The sequence below is a fragment of the Folsomia candida genome, unplaced genomic scaffold (assembly GCF_002217175.1).
Source record: "Folsomia candida strain VU population unplaced genomic scaffold, ASM221717v1 Fcan01_Sc001, whole genome shotgun sequence".
Taxonomy (NCBI): Eukaryota; Metazoa; Arthropoda; class Collembola; order Entomobryomorpha; family Isotomidae; genus Folsomia; species Folsomia candida.
In genome coordinates, this window is record NW_019091193.1 from 7,493,185 (window position 1) to 7,520,616 (window position 27,432).

Here is a 27,432-nt window from a genome sequence, read left to right on the forward strand (position 1 = left end):
ATTTTTTACTTTCATTTTTTAATTGGTGTACATATTCTAATGTCGTGGCGTCTAATGACTTGCTAGAATGCTCAAAAAAATAAACGTAATACAAAAAGCTACAGGCACAAAGCACTGTGTCAAGGTAAACTCCAATTTTGCCATATTATTGGTATTGGTACAGTATTCTTTGTGCAGAATGAATAAATCCATTACTTACAGTTATTTACATATGTACATACTTATATATATTTCAAGAACCCGTTTATTAAAAAAGTCTAAATAGGTATCGTAATTGATTTATTCACAATATCAAATGTTGCGTATTAAATTCGTATTTGTCAGGTTCAGGGGGTTCGGATTCGCTGACCGTGCAAAACTGGAGAAGCATTGGAACAGGAATGCAGACGTAGAATGGAGAAGGAGCCTTGAATTTGGAGTGGTCATGGAACGCAAAGACGGGAAGTGTCCAACAACACTCAATCTGCAAATGCATACTTATTTTAACATAAAAATTTAAACAAATTTTATGTTAGCCCAACTATTTTGCACGAACCTTTCTGCCTCCTTTCGTCTCGTTCCAAATTTTGAACTGGTACGAGTGCCTCTCAGATTCTTGAGAATCTCCCAAAATTGTTGTCCAGAAATACATCACATCGGTCTGGATGAAACAATGGAGGAGGAAAGTCTTTCCATCTTTGTACGTGATTTCGATAGGGATGGCACGTGAACTTGTGCTTTCTGAACATTGCTTATTACAATTCACAATTTATCAATTTGTTAAAGTTAACAGTGACAAATCTTACTAAATTTTCCATGGACGATGTGAATAAATCGTGTATTATGTCCCCCTACACAGGTTACTTTATGATCCTGGAGTAGATGCTGGGGGTAGTCTTGTAATGGGATTTTTAATCCGTCGCATTTTTTTTTTGGACATGTTGCGTCGCTAAAATATTTTAGTTGATTAGCGAATTAAAGATGAGTATATTGGTGGAATATTTGTTAGTAAATACCGGTAATAACAGCTAACTAGGTGACTTAATAGATTTGCTGCCGATATTGGAGTTAAGCATCCAGCCGACAAGTTTGGACATTTACATTTGAGATCAAACTGTACACAAATTAGTAAAAAATTATTAGTGATACAAATTTTAGTAAAATTATTTTATTTTATTGCCAGACTAACTTGTCGAGAAAGTCTTTCTGCAAGAGTAGAAACTTGAAGGTCAGATCCACATAATCCACACTTTTTAACTTTTTTAGCACAAATTCCACAGATAATGTGTCCATTGTCACAGTTGTGTATCGGCGAGGGAGGAACATCAAGGCAAATTGTGCACTCGATAGCTTCTCGTAATTTAGGAGAAGTTGGTTCTTGTTCCATCTTTCAAAAGTAAAACATACAAATGCGACTACAATGTTTCACGTTCAAGTCCAGAATTGAAATGAAACTTGGTTCAGTTCATGTTTTTTGTGTGTTTGTATACCTAACCGATCGTTTTTCTCATCAAAAAACGTAGACTACTTATCTGAACAGGAAGTCAACTAAATACGTCATTTCGTTAAATTTGGATGGGTTTCTGTTAAAAGTATTGCTTTATGACTTGTCTACAATTTAATTTAAATTTAATTTAATTTATTCATACAATAAGGCACCCTACTATGTAGGACATTACACCTCAAGGATTATCATCTTCTCTCAAGATCACCTTCTCTCTTCCTCACAAGATTTATTATTTATTAATTTAGATACTCCTTATTAACATATGCAACCTTTGCCTAACAGTGTAAAGGTACATACGTATACATAGAGTAAATATGTATCATTTGACGGAATGACATAATTCTGATTGCCACTAACAAATCGTGACGGTAAAATTCGTAAAATACACGACGCGGTATGCTTATTCCAATAGTGCATGAGCAAAGTAATAATTTGATACAAATGATAAGCTTATGCCGATATCGTCCAATGGCATATCTACATACCGTAAAACCTCTATTTATAGCCGGGGCTAAAATCCAAAACTGAGGGTCACGGACCCGGCTACAATTAGAGACCGGCTATAATTAGAGACCCGGCTAAATTTTGTTCCGCCCAAAATTTTAGATGTCACAAGATCAGGCTGAATTAATTTGAGTTTTCTTATTTAGCAAGATATGTTATTAGTAACCCATTCACTTTAAATCTGCATTTAACAGGTTTTTCTGAAGTTTCTGTCATGATTATATCCATTATTAACTTGAAATTAATGGGCAAAAATTAGTAGTTCAACTTATTCGTTGATTAGCATAATGTGCAACATTTTTGAATGAACGGGGACAGAGCTGAAAGACAGGCTATAATTAGAGACCCGGCTAAAATTTTAAAATCTTGGTCTCTAGACCCGGCTATATTTGGAGACCGGCTATAATTAGAATAGGGCTACAAATAGAGGTTTTACGGTATGTATGAAACACTAGCCCGTGTCATCAAGCATATTAATGGGTACTGACTCACTAAAGTTTCAGTCTGGTCACCCAAATCCATTAAATTATCAAATGTCTCATTTCACAATGGTGGCCAATGCTCTTGTACATTAATTTCACACAATTCACCTACAAATACATCAGTGCATACATACATATAACTCATATTATCAAATTGTCATATTGCCTCATTTTGAGTCCAGTCAACTCGTCCAAGCACAATACATACGTCCGTTTGAGGTGCAACCCATGCAACCATGCCCCTTATAAACAATATGCGTGCCTAACAAAACAACAAATTAGCCGCAGATATAACGCAAAATAATTACTACAAGGTGCTAAAGAAACCGACAATTATATAATTAAATATGTTTAAGCAGTGGTAAACAAGTTGCACCCGAAATTACGCACGTAGCCTCCAACCTGGTGAATATTTTGCACATAATTTATTCATGTATTTCCATTACACAAAATAAATTACAGATTGAAATTTATGACGTTGGAAAATTACAGCACGTTATTTAACAACTCAGGCAGACACGCGGGCCAAAAAACATTGTTCCACTTAATTTCAATATCACTATCATGGAACCATGGGATTGAAAATGCGTGCCAGGTGTTGCTATTTTATTTTGTTGTTATTCCGCATCTAAAATTATGATTATGATGATGACTGTATAATTCGTTAGAGAATTATCGGAAAATTATTTTTAATTTGGTTATCGAATTAATAAATAAATTGATCACCTCGTACAATGAAGCTCAAGTAATGCGCAATAAATTGATGGATTTAATCTGATTTTAAATCAGAAAACAGATATCAATTTAGAAAACTTTGTGCTAAACAACAATTACTAGAAATCATAAATTCAAATTGGTCTGAAATTCTAATCTATTCTTTAGATATACATATGTACAAATATGTTAGCAATTGGCGTGGATTGGCATTCCCACTTTTTCGCAAGGGTAGCAACCTTCAAATTGTTGAATTCTTCTTCAAAGTCTATTGCATAATTCATTTATTTAAATTATTGGACTATTCGCTAATTCCAACTACCTTTATTTTTTAGTTAGTCAAATTAAAGTGGCTAAGTGAGAGTTGGTTTGCAAATAGTTGCTAATACCACAAATTGCATTTACCAAAATTTCCACTTCATTCATGCCGGCGGTCCAATTACACTAAAGTTTCAAAACCTATATTCCATCATTGTCGGTTTGGACTAACTTGACCAAGTCCACATAACTTCTCCCTTCAGAAAAAAGTTGCAATTTATCCGCAACAATGGAGATCTTTTCAAGAGACTCCATCTCTAACGAGTTTGACTCCTATGTTCCCGTCGCGGTTGAAATCCCAGCTTCGGAACTTGCGAAAATCCCTGACGGTCAAGACCTTTTAATCCGTGTCAAGAAAAATTCGACCATCACAAATGAGTATATTCCGCATAATGAGGAGATCTGCTCAAGAAGGGCGTCCTCTCAAATTGGAGATGAAGACGATTACGTATTCCGAGTCAAGAAACCCAGCATTTGCCCCTCAATAGTGAGCACTGAATCCGTCGTGGGTGTGGGTGGGGCACATGGTCACCACGTCGAGGGGGAACATGCGACGAGGAAGACTTCGCGACAAGAAGGACTTGCCCAGTTGATGAGAACTTTAAGCGGAGCGTCGGCTTTCTCCAGTGGGAGCAGACCAGAGAGGAGGATATCCAGGAAGGAGAAGGATGAGCATGGTCATGGCGGAGAAAGGATTAAGAAGATTAGCAGAGTGGAAATTAGTGGAGATGATATTGAGAGGTAAATTAATATTTTTTAAAATTGCGAAAAAATCCACTTTGCAAAAAAATTTGCGAAAATAATTGACAATAACAGCATTACTTTATTCTGTTCAGGATAAAACGCATAAGTCGCGAGGGTCCTGCCGACTACCATATTAAGCACGTCGTAGAGCATCATCAGCATCACTACCCGAGAAAACCACAGTCATCCTTCCGCACTCGAGAACTTTCCACCCCTGCCGAGTTTGAGGAGGAAGAGAACATCGGGACGGGCACGACCGCATCGCCCACTCCGTCAGGCGGAGACGGGTTGAGGTCACGAAAAACCAGTGTCTTCTACCCGCACGGGTTCAGCCTTGCGGATGGAGTTGCTAACGAGACTTTTGAAGTTGATGAGAAGGATAAGGATGGCAAGAGGCATGAGCAGTTGGCATCCCCCGTGGGAGGAGAAAGTCCTTGTCCTGGATCCAAAACTGGTCAAGTCGTGATTCCATTTAATCCGGATGACTATGATTCAAAGCAATGGCCGCAGGTGATTGCTGCATTCGCGGGTAAGCATACCTTCTGAATTATGTGGAATTAATAATTGCATAGAATAAGATTTATATTTGCATAATTCAGCAAACATGGGAGCTCTCGCGTTCGGATCTGTGATGGCTTGGAGTGCAACGGGGCTCGCATCTCTGCACAATAAACATGACGGAATGCCAGATACGAGTAAAGAGGAGGATTCTTGGATCGGGTCGCTTGCCATTTTAGGAGCCCTTTGTGCCTGTCCTCTGGCTGGAGTAGGACTTGAGAAAATTGGCAGGAGAAAGGTCATGATTTATCTGACTCTTCCCTTTGTTCTGGGATGGTTGTCCATCGCATTGGCTCAGAATATTTGGATGATTTATAGTGGGAGGTTTCTGACAGGTGTGAATTTTTGCTAATATTTTTCTGCATGTGGTAGCTATATGACACATTTTTAAAATTTTAGGCCTTTGTGGTGGTGCTTTCTCAATGGCAGCACCAGCCTTCACTGCAGAAACTGCTGACCCAAAAATTCGTGGAGGGCTTGGATCCCTCTTTGATTTACTACTATCGGTCGGAATGCTCTACATGTAAGTAATCCCGAAAATATTATATTGTGCAATTTTTGGTTGTAATTTTTGACAAAACTTTTAATTTTTAGATACGTTATAGGAGCATTTGCTGACTGGCGGATGCAAGCTTATGCTTGCGCCATTATCCCAATCCTGTTCCACCTGTTGATGTTTTTTGTCCCGGAATCGCCCCGATTTTTGGTCGAGAAAGAGAAAACTGCCAAAGCGGAGAAAGCCATTTACTGGCTCAAAGGAGTGAAAACATCTCCAGAACTCATCGAGTATGAGTTGTCCGAGTTGGAAAAATCTGTGGGAGACTTGCGTGGGAAAAAATTAACGGTCAAAGACACACTGCGAAAACCAATTATAAAACCAACCATTCTCATGGTGGGCATCATGTTTTTCACCACAATGTCCGGAGTCGATGCCGTCGTTGCGTATACGGTCGACATCTTTGAAAGTGCCGGAGCTGAGATGAATTCCCATTTGAGCAGTATCATCATCGGAATTGTGATTGTTGTAAGTGACACAATCTTTGTTTTCAAACGCTTTGATGACCTATTTATAATACTCAAAAATGTGTATTTAGGTTGCCACTATCCCTGCCGCCGTGCTAGTTGACCACGCCGGGCGTCGCATCCTCCTCCTAATATCTGAAGTCTTCATGTCCATCGCCCTGATCGGACTGGGTGGCTACTTTCACATCAAGGCGAATAATCTAGTCCTGTTCGGATGGATAGATTTCCACACGATTAGTTGGCTCCCGTTGGCCTGTCTCATCGCATTTATCATCGCCTATTCGCTCGGATGTGGTCCACTCTGCATGGTCATGACGGGAGAGCTCTTGCCAAATTATATGAAGGGATTGACCTCATCCGTCGTGCTCATGTCTCGGTGGGGATTCGCTTTCTTCGTCACCAAGTTTTTCGAAGGGATAAAAGAAGACATTGGTGATGATGTGACGTACTGGGGCTTTGCGGCTGTGTGTTCGATTGGGGCGTTATTTGTTTATTTTTTTATTCCCGAGACGATGGGGAAAAGTGTGGATGAGATTCAAATTTACTTTGTGAAGGTTAGCAAGGATAAGAAGAAGGTGTCGGTGGTTGAAGATTTTTCAATGCATGACGTTTAAAAATAATAATATATTTGCTGCAAATATTCGTATTGTGTTGTATGATTTGGATTTGCTTATTTATTATATTGAGTGTAAAATGATAATAAAGGTGGGGACTGGTCAAATATTCATTTATTTGTGAAGCAATTAATTTAAAAATTGCATGTAAATAAGAATAATGTCTGATTCCATTCGACATTTAGTCATATTTAATGATAGTATTTTTTTGTGCGTGCTGCAATATTTACAAACGGAAAGTGTCATTTAAATTTAGGATGCCATTTTTATTCTCTTGACAAAGCTTAATCCTATGGGTGGGTACATATATAAACAAGAAAAAAAACATGTAGGATTGACATGCCTTAGTCATCTATGCATTCTACATGTAAATACATACGTTGATGTTGAATTTATTTAATTCATCAATTTATGCATTGAAATAGGGTTAGAGGCAAGAGGATAATATTGAAAGTTTATAGATCAACAAAATTGTAATATAGGCTATTCTTACTCACTCTGCAGATAGTTCACCACAGATTTAAAAAGTGCTTTTACATATGTATTTCCGAAGCATTAGGACATCATGAGGAGAGAAGCAGTTTGTGATACACAAAAATCTAGCACTACCAATGCTGTAAATTTGTCCACGTAATTCGACCCCATCCTTACCTTGAGCGGAGTAAGGGATTTGATGCTCATTCTGATCCCCGACTTTCTCCCAACTTTCTCCCAGCTATTCAACAATTGGTTTGACTTAGCATGAACAAATCCCGCAATCGTCAGCTCAAATAGAATAATAACAGCACAGTCCACTAGTGCTAAAGGGAAGAATGCAAACCCAGGCAGTGCAATGACATGAACAAGTTTAGTGCTGACAAAAAAGCTAAAGACAAAAAGGGCAGAGACGCATGTCAATATTCCTGGAAGAAAGACCATCCTCGTGCACGTGTTTAATTGAATTTCCAAAATTTGGAGATTTTTGTAAATCCTGATATATTTGTGGTGGGTGTGCTCTTCTTGCTTGCAACTACTTGTCAATCACGAAGGGGTTAGTCAATTCCAAAAATAATTTTCTCCAAATTATTACAGAAAATTACCAACCTTGACAAAGCCTTCAAATATGCCAGGAAGGAAGTGTTCATGCCAAGAACGATGTTACCAATGAGCAATGTTGCCGGTCCAGCTACATGCGTCCACATCCAGGCGTCAAATCCGGCGAAAAGTGTATTTATTGAAAATGAACAAAAAGACATGGACTTAACTTGGCATTGGGAAGTACAGCAGCCCAGCATCCATTTCAAGTATGGCGGAGTGCATGGTTTGGTGACCAGTAGGAGAAATATCAAGAATGGGAATGAAAGACCTGACAATGATCCAAGAACGAATACTATTTTCACCATGAGTGGTCCACCCATGGGAAAGCTAGGATTATCTTGAGAAAACATAAGAAATTGTTAATTAATTCCAAATTTATGGGCTTTACATGAAATTAAGTAGCACTTTTTATAAAATTTCTCTCGAAATTTACAAAGTTGTTGATCAATATGCATCCATCCTTCTCATGGAGTAAAAGAGTGACACGGCAAACGGCACAAGTAGCATAGATGCAGAGAAAGACGACTCCTGCCAATTGTTTTGCCAGGTTGGTTGTATCTCCACGCAAATAATTTTTGCATAAGTGACCGCCCATTAGGACAAGGTAGGAGATATGAAGGACGAGTTGTGCATGGTAAAATCGCCTGATTCCACCTTTCAATGGGAGGGTGACCTGGTGTGAATTTGCATTCCACGCGTAAGGAATAGAGTACGAAAGGTTGCACAGTTTCAATTGAAATTTTAAAAAGGGGAGAAATCCTGAGCTGAACATATTGAGGAGATATGTATATAATGGTCATGTGGCGATTTATTTAGTTGATCTGAGGGTTATTGGGTACACAAATCGAGATAACTGGATTTTGAGCATGAATTTACAGGTATATCATTTATTTTTCCACTCCGTTGCAGTAGATTTAATACCTATATTTCCGTAAACGTTGTATACAAATGCTGCTGAAATAACAAATTAATAATTTGAAAGTAGCCAATCTAAGGTTGGGTTCCAGGTAGGATGAAATTTACGGAAATTTCTGAATTCACATATGTAGTTAAGTGTAATATCCACTTTAGAATTCCCATGTATTTATTCACGTGAAAATTTACCTCCACTTCACATGCAATTGGACGGCAGAGAATGGAAAATTTCCCAAACCATTTCTCCACCCCTACCAAACCAAAGTTGTATAGCTGCCAGGATGTTTTACCTTACCTTAGAAAAACGAGCAGAATATTTGCACTTCATTTCTTAGGAAATGATTTAAATAGAGATAACGTAATCACGGGTTGCATAGAAAATTACTCCATTTCCAACAAAAGGATATGTATATTTACTTATCTATGACAATTTAAATGTAATAAACAGAACTTTTTAAGTGGAAATGTTAGTGCTTGATGGAGTCTCTCTACGGTAATTACATATGCATGCATGAGTACATATGTACGTGTGCAGACATGTGTATGAAATTGAAAAGAGAAAGACAGCGGTCAAACTTTCTTAGCCGTTATTATATAATTGTACTGCCAACAAGGACACATTTCGAATTAAATTTACACATGAAAATATACCTTGTATTTTACAAATCTTAGTTTCTTCTTAATCTAAGTTCCTTCTAACCTCATCCGCGTAAGGTGATGATTATCATTATCAAGGACAACTTATTGTTTTCAGTCAGCGACTGACATGACTGAAAAGAACTCTTTAAAAGGTGTATGAAACTTCGCCGAAGAACATCCATGACGAATGATAAGTACGTATGTATATTGGAAATGTGTGTAAAAAGCATAGACATATGTAAGCTTATATTTATTTGCTGTCAGATTCGACAATAAGATAAATACTACGTAAATACCAAAGGTAGTAATATGCGTGTCGTATGTTTACTTTATGTTTAAGTTTAAAAGCAACCACACCGCATGCAAGTCCGAAAATAAGTTTCCAAATAAAAACGTAAATACTTCATGCTTTCATTGCAATTTTAGTCCAGAATTTTGTTAGATTAAGGTATAAATAATTATGTAAGAAATCGTAACTACTTAGGATTAAATAATTTTAAGCTGGGACTAGTCTTAAATACTTTCGAAACAATTTATTTCCCATACCGCTTACAAATATGCACTGCAATGCTATCCATTCTACAAAATTTTAATTAAAGAAGAAACACAAATCTCCACCAAACTTCCTCTAGTCTGGTACAAGCTGGCTTTGAATGTAACAGTTTGTCCGGTCAAAATATCCTGCGCAAACATAATATTACACAATTATCCTTAATTAAATATTACCCATAATTGGTTGCACATAATGAATATATCATTTTATTTGCATACGTTTGGAACAATGGAGTATTTGGCCGTGTAGAGGAATCCTGGCTGGACAGACGAATTAGGGAGCTCGACCTGGAGAATGACAATGCAGAAGCCGGCATTGGTGCAGACCTCGACCATGAGAGACAACGATTCGGATGGAGAACCTGAGTTCAAATTAACACAGATGCTGATGATTAGCAAGAACCCAATAATTTATCAAAAGTAAGATTTACTTGGGATGAAGTCATTCTCGCAGTTGTAAACTTTTCCAGGTTGAAGTTCACAGAAACCTTCACAATCCGAAATTCTAAGTTGGCGTTGAGTCCCAACCCCGCCTGAAAATGCAATACTTGCTACTTACCAAGTACCAAACCAGATAAGACACTCGAAATATGTGTAAAGCTTACCGCAGCGAGTGGTCGGGGTTACCACGCCCAATGGAGATACACCGCTGGAGGAAAACGGGGCCGCAATTGTTCGGACGAGAGAAGGTGATCCGTGACACGCTGTCGCAGTGAGGAGTAGAAGGGCGACTTTCGCAAATTGGTTCATTATGAATTTGCAAATGTGAAACTCAGTGTGAAATATGAAACAATTTTTGTGGGTTCGACGTTGAGTTGTGGAATGGAAAAGATTTGACCATGTGATGAGTAAATGTGGTGCGAAATTGTACATTATCAGAGATCAATCAATCATATTGTTGTTTATCAGTTAATTGGGTTAGTTTCGTTGGTGGATGGTTTGCATATTCAGTTTTACCGTAACTGTTTATGATTTGTATGTACCTTTACTTATCCATAGATTAAAGGATGAAAGCTCGGGTAGGCGTTAAAAAATTGAATGTGTTGTAAGGCACGGGATTTATACGTGTTGCATGCATACATACATACATTTTAGATAAGTTTATTTTAGATAAGTTAATTGACTGAACAATACGGGATCAATCATTTACATTTTTGTATTTCATTATTATTTTGCAAGTTGATGACGCTGGCTAACGCTTATGACCCTTCCCCTACATATGTACATATTATGTATAAATGCAGAAATCATTATTTGATGCCAGATATTTGAGGATACGAATGTGCACAAATATGTGTACATAGATATATTTATATGTATTTACCTATTCATGCACTGTGAAATTCTAACAAGGGAACATACCGAGGTGTCCAACGAGTTAAGGGTCGACACCTATACCAAAATGACCACAACACATGACTTATTAAACAAACTGAAGGAATTTCCGTGTAAAATTCACTTTTCGTCAAGTTGTGACGATATTTGTGACGAGCGCATGACCATCGGGTGCCAGCGGGAGAGGTCGGCCGCTGAACGATCAGGTCGACCGCAGAGAAGCGTCGTCGTCTTCACGTCGTCTTCAGAGATTTTGAATTCTTTCAAATTTTGAAAATATTTTGAAATTTTGCAGAAATTTTGAAAACATTTTGAAATTTTGAAACACTTTTGGAAATTTTAAAGAAATTTTGAAATTTCGAAAAAAAATTTGAAATTTCGAAAAAAAATTTGAAATTTCGAGAAAAAATTTGAAATTTTGAAAAAAGTTTTGAAATTTTGAAGAAATTACAAAATTTTGAAAAAATTAGAGGTGTGTAAGTTATTTGAAGTTTGAAATCTCTGAAGACAACATGCGTTCGATCTGATCGTTCAGCCTCAGCGGCCGACCTATCCCGCTGGCAACCCGATGGTCATGCGCTCGTCGCAAATATCGTCACAACGTGACGAAAAGTGAATTTTACACGGAAATTCCTTCAGTTTGTTTAATAAGTCATGTGTTGTGGTCATTTTGGTATAGGTGTCGACCCTTAACTCGTTGGACACCTCGGTATGTTCCCTTGTAAGACATAATGTAGAGGGAAATTTTGAGATTCTTCATTATAACAATTTTAACATTAATTTCCATCATAAAAGTTAGGTATGAATGGATTAGTGATGTGATGTAATGATTGATACAATTGCGTACTTTAATTATCTTGTGTGATGCCAATAAGCGATTTTTTATCTTTATATAGTCTATTATCTTGCTATATTATGCTGTCCAAAGATGTACGTACAGACAGTATGTATTGATTTACATACATAAGATTCTCACTAATTGAATATATAAATAAATAAATGTATATCATAATTCGGACAAGATTTGAGTTGCATGGAAACGATATCAAAGCTTCAGGTACATATGCATACATACTTACCCAAAGTGGACTTACTTATTAATAGAAATTTATGATTTTTAAGATGCAAGGTTTCTTTATAATAAATATATAACGCTAAAATATATAAGCTTATTTATATCCATGAGTCACACCAGACAAGTAACGTCCTTATTTTCTCCTCCATCACAATAAGACCATAAAAGTGTATTCAAGTTTCAAATTACAATTAATGTCTTGGCAGTAAACAGCAGCATTAAATTCGGAACGACCCGGACATTCTCACACTCTCGTTATTTATTCCTATTCGTTTGTTTCGTTGCTAAAATTAAGTACAGTACATATACATATACATACGTACATACGTTAGAAAATATTTCATAACATTTAAGCAGAATGACGCAGAATACACGAACTTAAACTTAAAAGTATGTACTACTTGCATTCTATTATTCTCCAGCTTTTGTGTTTGGTTGCATACTAAAATCACTAGAAAATTCCTTCATCTCACTCGTACATAAGGCCCATCCCACTTTACGCAGAGAAATGGTTAGTTAGTAAATTCATTGATGGAGTAATCAATTTTTAATTTAAAAGACCTATACGAAAATTTGAATTGTTTGGTCATAATTTTGTGACTCTGATTAATTAACTGTCGGCTTAATTAATTCGCTAGGCGCAGATTAACCCTCCCTCGCCTTCATGCAAGAAGGTGTGCATTGCAATTCGGGTGAGACCTTCAAATGGGGGAGTCATTCTCCCTGAATTTGAACGGATGAACAACACCTCGGGATTAATGGATGTCACGATGACGTGGTCGGAAGCGTTTCTCCATCACTTCGAGGTTACCGTGGACCCAGCTCGCTACTCTGTTCGTCGTCCTGGCTTCAAGAAGTATGGCCTCCTGGAAAAGGTATGAAGATGCGGTATTTCTTATGCAAAGTATCCAAATGAACGACACAATTTTCAGATTGAAGTTATGACGGCTGATTCTAAGCATGAAAGGAACGAATATGTGGTCCACGTGGAGGATGAGACAGCAGAGAACCCTCCTTTGGTACGCAAAGCGAAGGTAAGGAGTGACCAGAAGAATATCTAGAAGATAATGTTGCCAGTACGATTCTCTGCTCCGCATATTTATTTATATTCTTTCAAACACTTATCACCCAGGGTATTAATCCTGCAAAACTGAAGCGAGAAACATCTGCATCAACCTTCAAGAACCGGCTACTAGGACAAAATGCTGTCTTGAAGATAAAGCTAGAAGGTCTATTTGAAGTCTCAAAGGCGGTGGGTGTGAAAAAACCAAAGCGAGCACGCCTTGATCAAGGACCTGGACCATCTGTCAAGAAAGGGACGAAAACGAATGTAAAGGTGAATTTAATTAGGCTATCTTACCAGACAAATCAATTTGTAATGTGAAAAATGGGTATATATTTATTTATTTTTATAAATTTTTAGGTCAAATCAAAAGTGGATGAACGCCTTGTCCCAAAAGAAAAAATTGGGGAGGAGAAGAAAGATGATGATGAGGAAAGTCAGCAATCTGACCTTATGCAGGACCAGAGCGAAAGTATGGATCTTAGGTTGGTAACAATGAATTTTAATAAAATTTTAAAAACTGCGTTAATCTCTGAAATACTTCCTGAATCATATTTTGGGGAAATTGATGAAATTTGCGGACCACTACCGGAGCAGAGCTAAATTTATACAATTCTTAATAATGATTTAATTTTTGCAGATTGAATGAGATAAAAATTCAGGACAAAAATTGTGCGGACAAAATGTAATCGTTTTGTGAAATAAATTGATTTCTAACTTGTTATTAATTTATCAACTTATTCCCAGAATTGTAGCAATTAATTTTAATGATAAGATCCCCACCAAGTACATTCATAGTTAATAACATTAAAGATTTTTTCGAATAATTTACTTAAGGTAAAGTATTGTTCCATTCAACAAACTCTAGAGGAAATTTTGATTATCCATCTGTAGCATATGCATAAGCACATACATAAAATTCAATAGCTTTATTTTGATACGTATGCAAATTGCAATTCTACGGTATATTGATAAATGTGAAACGAAAAGAAACGACGTGATTAAACATTGGCTGCACCAATCAAATTATTTAACACTTTTAAATTTCTTAATGAAATATCATCCTCCCTCTAACAACTTCCTCAGAAAAAATATTGCACTCTTTCAGCTATAAAAGCTAATAACGAAAAACTCAACAATGCACCAAATATTAGAAACAAACTGTGCAGATCGTCAAGCCTTATTATATCAGCCCATTTAAGGGTTTCACTCGCATCCACAAAGTATTTACCCCGTCGCTGTTCCTTCATCGTGCTCCTCTTCATCTTTCGCAATTTCAAGTTTAGATGAATTGTTCTCCAAAATCCTTCAAAGAAACCAAACTCGGCCGTTACTCGTAATGCTGCAAATGCTTCTCTCCGCATGATGACATGGACATAGTCATACGTCTCCGTGCTGGAAAATTTATCTGATGCAAGTCTACAGCTATTGCGGACTACGTTTCTATATTCTTCCGTCGCGGATTCCAACTTACGGTCTGCAGCGATGACAACATCTGAAACCATTAGTTTAAGGGTTTCATTATGCTTTAGCTTCGAAAATTCTTCTCTATTTTCTAGCCGGACTGAATGCTTCTCCTCCTTTATCCACTCGCTGATTCCAAGGCGTTTAAAATCAAGCTCATATCGGAGCAAAAATCCTTCACTATTAGCAGAATGTCCAACCTTATAACCTGTCTTTAGAAGTGTGACAAAGCTGAGGGTATTGTCGCGCACGGGAGGCACAATTACTTGGCTGGTGAAATATGTCTCATATACTCCCAGGATCAGTATCATTACGAGGTGAAGTATCCACTTAAGGACAGTCTGGCTACCAGTGTTTTGTCTGACGTGGATCGCCAGGACTGTGAGTAAGTTGTAAAATAAATGAGAAATGATATTCTTGTCGGGTCCATCTTGCAAGGTTATCGTTATCAAAGACACGAACTGTGCAACAAGAATGCAAGCCCAAGCTTGTGGTTTATATGGGGTCACCCACGCCCAAAATTGTAGCCCGGTGTCATAGCCATGGTTTCGATTGATCACACAATATCGAAACTGTGAAGATATTACTTGCCTGAAACTATAACTATTTACGTTTTCAATGGCGAAAATCTCATTAGGATTGGCCACTTGACTCGTCAAAATGCCAAAACATATTTTTGACCGGTTACCACTGTCATGACGAAGTGTCACGTTTAGCACGGTGGCCAGGAATTCTGTTAGCGTGTATTGAGGATGACAGGGCGATTTGGGTTTAACCCAAGGTGAATCTTGACATCCTTTGAGTCTCTTGGGTTTTCCGACTGGTGCGGTGACCATGTAAAAGAATGAATTTGAAGATTTCCATGAATTTCGGAAAGATAAGTGATCAATATTTCCGATATGTGAACCAGATCCGTGTTGCATTCTCCACTTGACGGGACATAAATGGCAGTAAAAATACCAAATGTGTTGAGCTTCATGAAGAGGGTAAGTAGCAAGTAGGGCAAATATGCGGATGGAAATTTGCTTAGAGGCACAGTCGCTGAATGTAAGCAATTGGTTTGAACTTATCGTTGACAGAAAGACAATGGTCGCATGATTATCGGGTCGATATGAGCTCGGGTTCTTTGTGACATGATTTTGAATCGGTGACCAATCAACAGGGTTTGTCTTGTTGGGTTGTAAAGGCAGAATAACGTGTAGTGCACATTCTTCATGGAAATCAATTGCTGACTCGACACTGTGAGATGTATTTTTCCCAAATGATATAACAAAGATAAAGTTCCTGTGCCCTTCCATTAGTAAATTCATGAGAACTATCGAGATGTCATGTAATCTAATATCTTCAAAGTATTTAATATGAATAACACATTGGCCAAAGGGTGAAAAATCGATGAATCCATGCGCTTTTGCAAATGCAAAAAACAAGACAGTCTTGATAAGAAACATTCTTGATCTTGACAACGATTTCAAAAATTACTAGCAGTCTTTTAGTGTCTGACTAAGGCTATACAAATTTCTCTGCATTTATACGTATGAGCTGATTATTTTTCAAAAGTCCCATTTAAATTTGAGTAATACATATTTAGTATGCAGCTAAAAATCAATGTTAAATAAGCCGAGCGCACAAGTCTTCGTGTTCGTGTGTAAAACTGTTGCCTTCCTGGCATGCGATAACTAATAAATAATACATATGTCGTGCATTTGTTTGCCTAAATCAAGTCATCTCATGATTCGTGAATATGTCACGAAATGCCACGATAGACATATTTTCTAATGAAAAACTTAAAATCGTTGGTATCATCATGTTCATTACTTATGTATGTATATGTAAGAATAAGCTTTCTACATAATTGATTCTATGCATATGAAATACTTGTATAACAGGTGTCACATGTAATGTTATAAAAGAATATGCATATACGCATTTATGTGTTCACTTCGACGATTTTATAATCTTTGTATTAACTAAGAAAATTTATGGAAGGTTATTTTACATCTCCAAAAACATTATTGGACCAGTTTGGCAGATTTTTGTAGCTGGGCCGACTTGGTACTTTTTCCAACAGCAATGACAACTCCTCTCCCGGATCCTATGTCATCACACAATGACAATTTCAGCCTAGGAATGAATAAACATACGACTTGATTTTTTTTACCAGCCACCACTTTGGAGTGGAAAAATGCCAAGTTGTCAGTCTCCATGGGGTTATCATTTGTGGAATTAATCCCCATCGTTTTTGGACTTCCGGCCGTTACAGCGCTAGGGTCAACCTTTTCATGAAATTTACATAATTATAAATTATTTACATAGGTTTTGCCTAATTGGTTGATTTACAAACTATCAAAATTCCGAACCTGGAGTCCATTTGACACGATAATTCGCACATCTGCAGGAACCTCTTGTCCGGCTGCGAGTTCCACAATATCCCCAACAACCAACTTCTTGCTCGACATGGGCGCAACTTGACCATCTCGGAGGACGGAAATAGTGCCGTAATGTTCATCCATCTTTTTAACGTCGTCCTTTTTCTTCTCCTCTTTCTTTTCCCCTTTTGCAGCCTTCTTTGCAAGTTTTTGCTGTTCCTTTAATTGCTTTTCCTTCTCTTTCTCCTCCTTTGACTTTTTCGGGGCGTTTTTGTCCTTGTACTCATTTTTTCCGTATTGCTTCCTGTTCAATTTGGACTGGGAGGTGGTGAGTCCCTAAATAGAATTAATTAGTAAAATTTTGATAGCATGGCAAACTAATTACATTTTAAGAGATATAAATAACATCGTTACTTACCGTAGTTGCATTTGTGCCATATCGTGCACAAATTTCATCAACACTTAGCTTCCACTCGTCGCCGACAAGGTCAATCGTTGTCTTTGGTTTTGACATTGTCTTTATTTATTTTGTTTTAGCTGCAACTTGAATGTTATGAAGTACACCTTACAGCTCGTGAAGATTGACAGCAGTGTTATTTGTGTATGCAATGGATACAAACCTGGACATGGATTCCAATATAATTTGCACAAACTGTGAATATGATAATGAAATGATGCTCAGATGAGAGCATTGTATGGGAATGCAGTATAAGTCAGTTAGGCGTGGTTTGCGGTTGGTTGATTAGGAAAGCATGCAGTGTGATAAACAAATGTAGCGATGACAATTATGTCAGCAGAAGAGAACCTTTCATGGTTGTATTGAGATAAATCATTATGCAGTCGTGCAAATATTTCACGGGCAAAAGTGAGTGATAAACTGACCTTGTATGTTGAACAAGGTATTTATGTTTGGGTGGGTGGATGAGTATGAATGACGCATTCTTCATAAAATTGTGTATGATCTTTAACATGAGATACAAGAAAATGCATACTTTACAGCGTGGTCGGATGGATGCAACGCACGATCTGCACATATTACAATAAATTACTTTACACAATGACACATTTTTAAATTTCTAACCATTTTTTTTCATATCATTTAACGATGAATAAATGGACAATGTCATACTTTGAGTTGCACATTTTTAAGTACAACTTTGACAGGGTCTCGTTATCTATAAGTTTCAGATTAATATAACTTTGCTTGCTCTAATTTTACAGGACTTTAAACGAAAAATATAATTACGTGGACATATCTAATTATGTACATATCTGTCAATTTAATAATATGCAGCTTATTCACAACTTTTAATGGGATAATACAGAACTTATTCATTCACGATCTTTTATACTGATACAGGTATGTGAGTCTATGACAAACCGAATACGTATTCTGGTATACAATTACTATTTCAAAAAAGTTTCATCAACAACAAATATTAGAATAAAATGAAATTATTGTTACCGATCAAACAATGAGGATGACTCAAGTGAGCTGTAAAGCCATTTGTGTATTAAAAGAAAACAAGGGTTCCTTGGGTCCAACAACTCGACCTCTTTTGTTGCAAATATATACAATTACTTATCTAGCTATTGATCCATCAAGTTACATAATTATTTGTTTTGACACCTACAACAATTGACTTTATTTATTCCCAGCACAATTTCTATCGACCGGGTAAGGCAAATATAATCATGAAAAAGGGACACGTTTCTAGGTATTCAGCACTTTTGTTTGCTGAACGTCACCCTGTTTGAAGTAAGTATGCAGCAAATGGGGAACAATTATTATATATAGTTTATCGAATTCTGTTTAATGGTGTAATTCCCATGCAGTTCTCTTCACGATTGACTGACTGACAGCTTATCCTCGAATTGTAAGTCATTAATACGAGTATAGGTTGATGGGAAAACATGCAGTACGAAGAATATAAGTAAGTGTTGATCTAATTTAGCTTGCTGCATAGTTTCCGAAAAAATTATGAAGCTAAACTTGTCAAATAAACTTGTAGTGAATGGTACTGGGAAGTTCAGGTCATATTGGGTGTCATTTCGTTTTAAAACATCTTAGAGAAAATCAGAAAAAAACGGTTTGCATATTCTTCAGTGAGTCTACTAAAAAAGCCACAATGTACATATTACGGATTTATTTCTGTCTTTCAACCTTTGGAATTTCGAGTTCTACTGATATTTCATTTTTATTTGATCAAAATTCTTCAATTCCCGATTTTGAATTGTATCAATATTTTTACGTATCTTACACCAGATTGGATATGCTTGATGTAGTAAGTAACTCAAACTAATATGCAATAGCTATGTATGTATGCACATGCATACTTCATTGATTTTGTTTTTATGAAAGAACACATTTCAGAATAAGACATTGGAAAGTTCCATGAATAATTTATACAGAAATTTTACCAAAGATAACACAAATCCAGTTATTCTTTTCATACAAAACTTCAGAATCAATTCAACGGAATCAACTTACGATCTCGTTAACAAATCCGACTTTAACTTTGACAACAGTTATATCTGCTTTGCAAACGAAGAAGGTTTAGAAGTATGGGATTCTTACATGATAAGGCAAAATTTCTACCAAATCAGAGTTGGCATTCTACAGAAACCTCAACATTTCGATCAATTCGATTGGTCTGATTTCGTTCAGTATCGACTTTTACGGAGACTCCCAAGAAGGATGGACTTCAAAGGGACCCAATTACATTTTCTAGTCTTCGTAATAAATATTTTATTTTAATGCTTTATTTCTCATTGGATTGTACGCCGATACATTTTATATTTCATTTTATATTTCAGGTTGATCCAGTGGCAATAGTGTTCAGAAGATGGAGAGAAATGGACAACCAGGAAGATGAAAATTTGAAATTCACAACAAGAATTGGGGGAGATTGCTTTCTAGACTTGAAAATTCTTCTCAATTTTACGTGTGTAAACTGTATTATTCACTTTTAGCAGTTCAATTCAAATCAGTCCTAAAATTTAAAATCAATGAATTTATTCATAGGTACAAATTAATTCGGCTTAACGATGGGGAAGATCTTCTACTCTTTTCAGACAATGATAAAGATGGAAGCGCTGCTGATATGAGCACATATTTTGCCAGTCAGACAGTTGACAGATTTAAGCTGTACACATTGTTGCAGCCGTTGCAAAATGTCCCGTAATAAGATTAATTATTGATTTATTCTAATTCAATTCGGTACAATCTATCTTATAAGCTGGAAATGTTTGTTGGCAACGGAAGTGAAAGGAATTTTCCGTGACGGAAGTGAAAGTGGAGAAAGTGATTTACATATCAACTGCGTTGGTGCAAGGGGTTGGAAAGTCGATAAGTCAGTTATCCAGGATTTGCTGGTTAGCTTATCTGGAAGGGAAGTTAACAAAAATTATTAAGTGCGGTTATCGCTCTGCTGGGGGGAATGGGAGGGTGTGCCCCATGGGATATGGTTATCGCTCTGCTGGGGGGTGGGAGGGGTGCCCCCCTGGGATATGGTTATCTCTCTGCTGGGGGGGAAGCGAGGGTGTGCCCAATTGGGATATTATCGCTTTGTTAGGGGGAAAGGGAGGGTGTGCCCCCTTGGATATGGTTATCGCTCTAGGGGGAAGTGGTATGCCAGACATTATCATGGATATTTGCCTTTTATCCCAGTGCTGGGTGTGAAATGTTGGTGAGGTCACTTTCCGAAAGGACATTTGTTCCGGATATTTAAGGAACATTCTGTTCCGTTCAGGCCCCTTAAGGCCCGTTCGGAAACCAGTGACATAAATTTCGCTATCTGTGTATGGATGACGGGAAGGAGAACGGAAACGAATTCCGTTCCCTTCATGGGTAGACCATATTTAGATTGAACTGTTTAAGTTACAAAATATATTTACTTGGCCTACACACAATTGAATGGAATTCCCTTCCTCTTCCATTCCCCTTGGATATACTTCAGGCGCAGTAGTGAAATCTTCACATAGATGGAAGGGAAGGGGAATGGAATTCCATTCCCTTCGTGTGTGGACTACACAGTTATCGCTATGCTGATAGGCATAGGGGATGCCGGATATTAGTAGGAGGAGTTTGCCTATGGAAAGTGGTTACACCCTCAGTGTTGGGTGTGATCTGTTTGTGGGGTAGCGCACCTAACCGGCCACTACCTCTGTTTGAATTTACCCCATTGGGATGTGGCTATCACTCTGGTGGGGGTGTGCGGGCTGGAGCCGCAGTGAAGTCGTCGAACGATGGTGAAGGGTTCCGTTCCTTCCCTCTTCCCGTTGGATATACTTCATACGAAGTATTGATATCTTTGCATGAAGGGAAAGGAAAGGGAACGGATTCCCCTTCCCGTTGGGTATACTTCAGACGAAGTAGTGATATTTTTGCATGAAGGGAAAGGAGAGGGAACGGCATCCCCTTCCCGTTGGATACACTTCAGAAGAAGTATGTAGCTATTTCATATTTTGTAGAGGTGAGTCGGGCTTGGGCTTTAATCGGGCTAGCCCGAGCCCGCCCAGGCCCTACGGGCTTTGGGCGGGCCGGGCTTTTGAGTTGAGCCCATGAGTCGGGTCGGACCTGGGCGGGCTTTTCTTGAGTCGGGCTCGGGCTTTACTCAAAAGCCCGACTAATACTTTTCGTGGAGTTAGGAGTAATATGAGAGTCAAAAGTTTGGCCAAAAGCGCACCATTTGTATTTTATACTTGCAATTCACAATGCATTATTGTATTCTCATAGTATTTTCATTAAAAAGTAATTCCAATATCAAAAATTTTCAAAATGGAAATGATTGTTGTTATTGGTGTGAAAAAATTACTAGCAGGGTTGCACATCTAAAGTGTGAAAGGACGGAGAATTCAAAATAAGCTTACTGTGCAAGAGGATACATATTCAAAGAAGGTAAGGCTATTGGATCAAGCGAAGTCAGCATATCCTGAAATTTTGGTGTGGCGCCACACAATTTCCACTGATGCAGAAAATTACTCCAAGGATATTATCAATCCCCGCATCACAAGCTAGTGATGAGAGAGTGTTTTAAAGCACCGGTTTAACGTTGACCACCAGTCGCACTGAACTTAGGATTAGCGGCAGTAGTTTATCCAACCTGACATTCGTTCATAAAAACTACGTTTTTTGCTTACTAAACATCATTGACACTAACAGTTTTGGGTTTATTTATTTTTGTACCTTGTGAAAATAATTTATTTTTTACTAAACCTTTGAAATGTGTTTGTTAAATAATTTGAACTTCTTTATTTATCAATTCGTGTTTCGTCATGCGTAACTTAGAACGCTCTACAAATCTTATTTTTAATTGTATAAATAATTTGTCACGCCATAACAAAAAAGCCCGATTAAGCCCTATGGGCCCGGGCTCGGGCCTGGGCGGGCTTTCTCAAGGCCAAGCCCTATAGGGCTTGGGCGGGCTCGGGCTTTAGAAAATGTGGACTTGGGCGGGCCCGGGCTTTTGAGTTGGGGTTTGAATAGGGCTTGGGCGGGTCGGGCTTTTGAATAGGGTTTTTGAGTCGGGCTTGGGCGGGCCGGGCTTTGAAAATCTTAGGTCCGACTCACCTCTAATATTTTGTCAAGACTTCTTTCCAGCTCTCCCTGCAGCTTTACATAAGGAAGATGCCTCTCCCAACGACAGACAAAATATACAATAGCCCCGGAAGGGTGAAGACAGGGATGAGGGCATATGTTCCCGCGGTTATTCGATGCTCCCATCGGCTGCCCATGTTATACAAACTCCATCCCCTTCATGTGCAGACTACGTAGATTTAATGAATGGAATCCATTCCCTTTTCATTCCCTTAATCAAGGGAATGAGGCCTCAGATGAATTAGTCAAATCTTTTACTGGAACATATTTTGAAATCTGAGCACGAATATAATATCACACGCGCTTTGACATTCGACACACCAGTGACCGTGTGGACCAAGTAAAATATGTCGAACACGTCAAACGTCTCTTTGTTAACAGATTTTGAATCAGGTATAACAATATGATGTTGATTTTCTATGGATCCATTCGTTGTGACCATATATTTATTACCAAATTAGAATATATAGAATGCCACGAGCACTGTTTATATTTCCTAAATATCTTAATTTTCCTATCATCAACTCAAAACATCAATTTCACGTTCTTTACAAATTCCTTTGACTTCCGTCGGTGACAGAATTTGAGCTTATTATATAGATTAAAATATTTAATTGGTTGGAGTTTTCCAAAATTCGACTCAATTTTCATGAAAATCAAATAAGCTCGCGCCCGGCGGGAGACGGGCTTATACGCTAGTATTTTATAAATAAATTGCAGGTATGGCACATTTTTTCGGAAGCCTGGTCACAACTTCTTCAGAAATGAGCATTACAAACCTTTTAGAAAAATGTCTTGGGCTGGGATCTTCGTAACTTGGGGATTATTTGCCGGAATACTAGTCATCATCAGGTTTACTTTGAGATACTGTGTTTCATCAGACATTTGCAGATTCAATCTGGGATGGTGGATTATGTCATTTATGGTTGGACAGGGTAACAAATTTTAAATTTGCTAAATTTAAAATTCAAAAATTTAGTAATCATCTCATAAGTTTTTATGTACCTATGTCTTTATGTATGTACGTAGGTTGTCACGCTTCCCACGCCACCAAGAAATCCTTGTACAAATACGAATACCCGATTTCTCTGCGACTTTGCTTCATTACTGGAATGTTATTTGGGCTTTTAATCAATATAATTTACTCTTCAACAATCCTTTCTGCCCTGTCAGTTCCAATTTCTGTAATTCAATCATTCGAAGATTTGCTGGAACAAGGCTACAAATTTAGCACACATCACTTGAGTCAACCAATGCAAAATGTGCTTAAGGTTCGTACATTAAATGAAAAAGTTCAATAAAAAGTGCAGCTACAGGGATTTATTTATTTGTTTAATAGACTAGACTGGAGGTATTAAATGCGCATCGAGAAGTACATCTGGTCGATAATGCTCACCAAATCAGTCACATCTTGGAAGGAAAGCGTGTCGCAACGTTGGCCTATTTCGACTATTTTTATCGAGAAGCATTAAAGCAAAATTACTCTACGACATACATTTGCAGAACAATCGACAGGATTCTTGTCTCACCAAACAGTAAACCATTCCCGTCATCCTTCGTGGCACCAAAAGGATCGAAATTGAAGGAGTATTTCAATTACGGGTGGGTGAATAAGTCTGGATAACATGAATTTAATATGAATTAATTTGTGGTCCCCTACTAATTCCAGGTTGATTCGAATACGGGAAAGAGGATTGCACAACAAGTATTCTAAAGAATATGACATTTTTCACAACAATTTTGTTTGTGAGACAAATAAGGTTTCTTGGGATAGTGTGGCAGCGGCGGATGTTTATGTCGTATTTTTTATACTATTTATTGGTTTATTGGCATCACTGGCAGGAATTGTGATAGAAAATCTGGGAACTATAATGCCGAGCGCAAAAGTACAAAGATCAAGTATTAATTTCCTGTCTATTTATTATGGGAAGTTATCTTAATGACGTTGTTCGGAAAATTAGTAACTTATTTGTTTGTACTTTATCGTGGATTTGGTTTCTCGCATCTATGAATGAAATACATTTAGGCGAAAATAGAAAAAAATCTAATCGTGTCAGTGACACGGTGTCACGACTTCCGAACAACTATCGTGGTTCAAGTACGAAAACCTGATAACCATGAAGGAGTGCAGCTTTTGTATTTCAATGAAGTTATCTGGAAGTGAAATTTGCAATTAAATATAGAGAGCATTGTTTCATCATAAATAGTACAATATCTCTGTGTGGTTACATTATAGCTGAAGAGTATGATTGGTAGGCCGATTCTTTATGCATAACGTGGATTCTACAAATATCTATATAACAATAGTCAAGGAAAGTCATGCATGCGTGTGTACTATGTGTATGCAAATTTAGACGTAACTACGTTTGAATCTGGAAGTCTCCAAACTTTGCAATTAATCATAATTTTATCGATAAAAATTAGATGACATAGTAAGCTTCACATTACCGGCTTCTTTTTTTAATTTTAATAATTACTTCATTTATGTATATATTTTACATGAGCATTTGCATATATTCACTGGCTATTTCAAGCCCAATTGTCGTACGAAGAAGGGTCGACGGGTTGCTAATTTTCTTTTCTCTGATTTAGAATAGCCCCCATACCGATAAGGCAGTTGGCTCGGGTGGATTAGCCTCCTCACATCTTTCATCCATTTTGACCGGTCTTTCGGATAAATTTTCAATCTTTCAAACGACCCTTCGCGCAAGAAGGGGCTGATGTAGCGAAGAAGTGATTCAAACACCCAGTCGCCTTAATAATGTTGGATTAGTAATTTTAATAATTTCTTGCACGTGCATACATGAATAGTTGCTCACAGTTGATCATAATCGCTGCGTGTACAGTCTGAATTACAAATATTTCTATTACACAAAAATTAAATACTGATTTATCTATGAATTAGTGTAAGTATTGATATTACCTCTGGATAATTATTCTCAAAGTTGTACACCATAGAGAAGATGTACTGCAAAGCTATACAAATTATTACTCACGCCGTAAGTCGTATGCACTTATGGTAAACACATAATTAGAATTTAAGAACTCTCGCATTTAGCAAAAATTTGAGGAAAGATAAGAAAAATGATTTTCCAGAGCAAACTTTAAAATTGGGAAAATTTTGCATGCTCGTGATTATGCCCAACAAGAATTATCAATTTTCGTCACTTACAAGTATAACTGGCCAATTGACGATATTCGAGATTTTCCAAGTCACAAACGAGGTAAAGTCGGACAGAGGTTGACCTTTTCGTGTCGTTGAGGTTCATCTCCACTTTCTCCACAGCTGCCAAACCTGGGTTCCGGGCATAATAAGGACAACGCGGTACTAATACGAGACAAAATCTGGACAAACCTTTCTCCCACATTTGTCCTTGATACTTGTCAAAAGTGTGTTGATCCCCCTTGGCAGTGATGTAGTCTCGTACATCCCAATCTCCAAATGGCATTAGCAACACTGGCCATAATTGTTTATATGTAAATCTGAAAGATATTCTGCTAGCCAAATTAACATAGTAGATTTACCAGGGTCCCCATTTCGAGCATGAACAGTGACATTGTATTGGAACCGTTTCCATAATTTCGGATTTGGTGGAGCAGAGCGGAGTCGGTCAATATCGAATTCTTTACGCCACCTGATGTGCTTTGTATACAAATTAATATGATAAATTCGTTTTAATGAAATTTTAAAATTTCATGTTTTATATGGATGTACTTACATCCCGTATTGCTTTTTCTGCATTGTTTACATTCATTTTCTTAAAGAGTAGCCATCTGTGCATTGTTGAGTGTCCTTTGGCGTGTTCATTCCACATTATTTTGCTGACGCGAGCCTGAAGCTTTTTGTACATATTTATGTATTGGATTAGAAATTAATTTGATAAGTTATTTATAACAAATATTTAAAATTTTTAGTGAAATTTTATGGAAATGTTTTTTAGAAAGCAGTTTCCAACAATTGTTTATTAATTTCTTACCTGTTTTTCAGAATTCATTTGAAATTGACCAGTTATTTCAACTTGGTCCACCATGTTTAAATTATCCAGAGTGTGAAGCACAGCTATGACAGCCATTAATGACAAAATCATGGGAATTGTAAAAATCCAACTGACCTTACTAAATATTAATAAAATATTCAGTGTCGTAGAAATTTCAGATTTTGGTAATGGAGAAGAATATGAAGGAGAGACTCCATGCCTACAACTGACAATGACTTCATATTGATAGTAATACTTTGTTGGGTTAATGAATTTATCGTTGGGGTGATTTCAAGGCTGAGGACTGTCTACAAATGCTGAGGGAAGATATCACATGAAAAATGTGAGGATGCATAATTAGGTGGAAGACCGGTGTCATTACATCCTCGGACAAAACAGCAGTGATACAATAAAGCTACAACAATGTGAGGGACGACATCAGACAGTTTTTCCTCAAGGACAGAAACTGGAGATTATATGTAAAAAAACATACATGTTTTTGAGAATAAAAAAATTTATAAAAAATATGTGAGTAAACAATTTTGATCGAGCGGATCACGTAATTTTTTATGTATAGTTAGTCTAAACGCCAATAAGCATATTAATATAAAAATAATACACAATGAAATATTGGAAGTATTTTTTCACTCTTGATTTTGATGTATGATATATTAAGATATGCGTAATTTTCGGTGCATAAATAGTCTGCAATAAAATCGAGTTGAGTTTATCTGTCTGTATTTGGTCAGTTTTCAAGACACCGAATTTTGTATGTATTTATATATGCATCATTACTAATATTTGTAATTTTGCCCATCACTAAAAGTGCATAACCAATTGCCTCCATCCATCCTCTAGGAAATCTTTATCGTTAGCCATCTACGATGCGACGCCTGTATCTCTGGGTCTGGTTTCTTTTTCCGTTTA

The 27,432-nt window shown here is 37.3% G+C and overlaps 7 protein-coding genes across 8 annotated transcripts; 3 read left to right on the forward strand and 4 right to left on the reverse strand.

Moving 5' to 3' along the window:
* Window positions 1–125: 125 nt before the first annotated feature.
* LOC110859719 (E3 ubiquitin-protein ligase SINAT3) lies at window positions 126–1,796 on the reverse strand. The gene is made up of 5 exons (XM_022108688.2): window positions 1,169–1,796; window positions 996–1,093; window positions 786–928; window positions 536–720; window positions 126–463 (listed from the first exon to the last, which is right to left on the reverse strand). Exons 1-5 carry the CDS (start codon window positions 1,364–1,366, stop codon window positions 284–286), a joined length of 804 nt encoding a protein of 267 aa, XP_021964380.1. The 5' UTR covers window positions 1,367–1,796; the 3' UTR covers window positions 126–283.
* A 1,722-nt stretch (window positions 1,797–3,518) lies between these two features.
* On the forward strand, window positions 3,519–6,556 carry LOC110851476 (facilitated trehalose transporter Tret1-2 homolog). Its single transcript, XM_022099260.2, has 6 exons — window positions 3,519–4,245; window positions 4,341–4,777; window positions 4,848–5,141; window positions 5,206–5,329; window positions 5,401–5,830; window positions 5,901–6,556. The coding sequence occupies exons 1-6, from the start codon at window positions 3,734–3,736 to the stop codon at window positions 6,441–6,443; spliced, it is 2,340 nt and encodes a 779-aa protein (XP_021954952.1). The 5' UTR covers window positions 3,519–3,733; the 3' UTR covers window positions 6,444–6,556.
* A 3,026-nt stretch (window positions 6,557–9,582) lies between these two features.
* On the reverse strand, window positions 9,583–10,465 carry LOC110863425. The gene is made up of 4 exons (XM_022112733.2): window positions 10,232–10,465; window positions 10,058–10,159; window positions 9,846–9,988; window positions 9,583–9,755 (listed from the first exon to the last, which is right to left on the reverse strand). The coding sequence occupies exons 1-4, from the start codon at window positions 10,374–10,376 to the stop codon at window positions 9,654–9,656; spliced, it is 492 nt and encodes a 163-aa protein (XP_021968425.1). The 5' UTR covers window positions 10,377–10,465; the 3' UTR covers window positions 9,583–9,653.
* A 1,868-nt stretch (window positions 10,466–12,333) lies between these two features.
* LOC110841908 lies at window positions 12,334–13,839 on the forward strand. Its single transcript, XM_022087609.2, has 6 exons — window positions 12,334–12,547; window positions 12,675–12,911; window positions 12,969–13,070; window positions 13,169–13,372; window positions 13,460–13,584; window positions 13,740–13,839. The coding sequence occupies exons 1-6, from the start codon at window positions 12,545–12,547 to the stop codon at window positions 13,786–13,788; spliced, it is 720 nt and encodes a 239-aa protein (XP_021943301.1). The 5' UTR covers window positions 12,334–12,544; the 3' UTR covers window positions 13,789–13,839.
* A 2,650-nt stretch (window positions 13,840–16,489) lies between these two features.
* On the reverse strand, window positions 16,490–17,589 carry LOC110863266 (sodium/potassium-transporting ATPase subunit alpha-A). The gene is made up of 4 exons (XM_022112525.2): window positions 17,348–17,589; window positions 16,921–17,265; window positions 16,722–16,836; window positions 16,490–16,655 (listed from the first exon to the last, which is right to left on the reverse strand). Exons 1-4 carry the CDS (start codon window positions 17,441–17,443, stop codon window positions 16,573–16,575), a joined length of 639 nt encoding a protein of 212 aa, XP_021968217.1. The 5' UTR covers window positions 17,444–17,589; the 3' UTR covers window positions 16,490–16,572.
* A 5,729-nt stretch (window positions 17,590–23,318) lies between these two features.
* LOC118436553 lies at window positions 23,319–24,836 on the forward strand. Its single transcript, XM_035854932.1, has 4 exons — window positions 23,319–23,463; window positions 23,558–23,799; window positions 23,868–24,130; window positions 24,198–24,836. Exons 1-4 carry the CDS (start codon window positions 23,319–23,321, stop codon window positions 24,466–24,468), a joined length of 921 nt encoding a protein of 306 aa, XP_035710825.1. The 3' UTR covers window positions 24,469–24,836.
* A 22-nt stretch (window positions 24,837–24,858) lies between these two features.
* On the reverse strand, window positions 24,859–27,004 carry LOC110863320 (SEC14-like protein 2). Of its 2 annotated transcripts, XM_035851598.1 has the most exons (8): window positions 26,506–27,004; window positions 26,248–26,367; window positions 26,054–26,171; window positions 25,884–25,985; window positions 25,701–25,823; window positions 25,452–25,504; window positions 25,348–25,375; window positions 24,859–25,282 (listed from the first exon to the last, which is right to left on the reverse strand). In XM_035851598.1, exons 1-8 carry the CDS (start codon window positions 26,614–26,616, stop codon window positions 25,053–25,055), a joined length of 885 nt encoding a protein of 294 aa, XP_035707491.1. In that variant the 5' UTR covers window positions 26,617–27,004; the 3' UTR covers window positions 24,859–25,052. The 2 variants fall into 2 exon arrangements, with proteins under 2 accessions (XP_035707491.1, XP_035707466.1); XM_035851573.1 differs by having other exon boundaries at window positions 25,701–25,985.
* Between the last annotated feature and the right edge of the window lie 428 nt (window positions 27,005–27,432).

Coding starts and splice junctions, on each gene's coding strand:
- LOC110859719 (XM_022108688.2), bottom strand. CDS start 1,366: ATGGAACAAGAACCAACTTCTCCTAAATTACGAGAAGCTATCGAGTGC. Junction 1,094..1,168: donor CAGAAAGACTTTCTCGACAA/GTTAGTCTGGCA, acceptor ATTTGTGTACAG/TTTGATCTCAAATGTAAATG. Junction 929..995: donor CTAGTTAGCTGTTATTACCG/GTATTTACTAAC, acceptor AAAATATTTTAG/CGACGCAACATGTCCAAAAA.
- LOC110851476 (XM_022099260.2), top strand. CDS start 3,734: ATGGAGATCTTTTCAAGAGACTCCATCTCTAACGAGTTTGACTCCTAT. Junction 4,246..4,340: donor AGTGGAGATGATATTGAGAG/GTAAATTAATAT, acceptor TATTCTGTTCAG/GATAAAACGCATAAGTCGCG. Junction 5,330..5,400: donor TCGGTCGGAATGCTCTACAT/GTAAGTAATCCC, acceptor TTTAATTTTTAG/ATACGTTATAGGAGCATTTG.
- LOC110863425 (XM_022112733.2), bottom strand. CDS start 10,376: ATGAACCAATTTGCGAAAGTCGCCCTTCTACTCCTCACTGCGACAGCG. Junction 10,160..10,231: donor AACCCCGACCACTCGCTGCG/GTAAGCTTTACA, acceptor TTGCATTTTCAG/GCGGGGTTGGGACTCAACGC. Junction 9,989..10,057: donor CGAGAATGACTTCATCCCAA/GTAAATCTTACT, acceptor ATTTGAACTCAG/GTTCTCCATCCGAATCGTTG.
- LOC110841908 (XM_022087609.2), top strand. Junction 13,071..13,168: donor CTTTGGTACGCAAAGCGAAG/GTAAGGAGTGAC, acceptor CTTATCACCCAG/GGTATTAATCCTGCAAAACT. Junction 13,373..13,459: donor GGACGAAAACGAATGTAAAG/GTGAATTTAATT, acceptor ATAAATTTTTAG/GTCAAATCAAAAGTGGATGA.
- LOC110863266 (XM_022112525.2), bottom strand. CDS start 17,443: ATGTCAAAACCAAAGACAACGATTGACCTTGTCGGCGACGAGTGGAAG. Junction 17,266..17,347: donor ATGGCACAAATGCAACTACG/GTAAGTAACGAT, acceptor AATTCTATTTAG/GGACTCACCACCTCCCAGTC. Junction 16,837..16,920: donor TCGTGTCAAATGGACTCCAG/GTTCGGAATTTT, acceptor TTTCATGAAAAG/GTTGACCCTAGCGCTGTAAC.
- LOC118436553 (XM_035854932.1), top strand. CDS start 23,319: ATGTCTTGGGCTGGGATCTTCGTAACTTGGGGATTATTTGCCGGAATA. Junction 23,800..23,867: donor CAATGCAAAATGTGCTTAAG/GTTCGTACATTA, acceptor TTTGTTTAATAG/ACTAGACTGGAGGTATTAAA. Junction 24,131..24,197: donor AAGGAGTATTTCAATTACGG/GTGGGTGAATAA, acceptor TACTAATTCCAG/GTTGATTCGAATACGGGAAA.
- LOC110863320 (XM_035851573.1), bottom strand. CDS start 26,616: ATGATTTTGTCATTAATGGCTGTCATAGCTGTGCTTCACACTCTGGAT. Junction 25,986..26,053: donor TGCTCGAAATGGGGACCCTG/GTAAATCTACTA, acceptor AATTATGGCCAG/TGTTGCTAATGCCATTTGGA. Junction 25,283..25,347: donor CGCAGCGATTATGATCAACT/GTGAGCAACTAT, acceptor AACATTATTAAG/GCGACTGGGTGTTTGAATCA.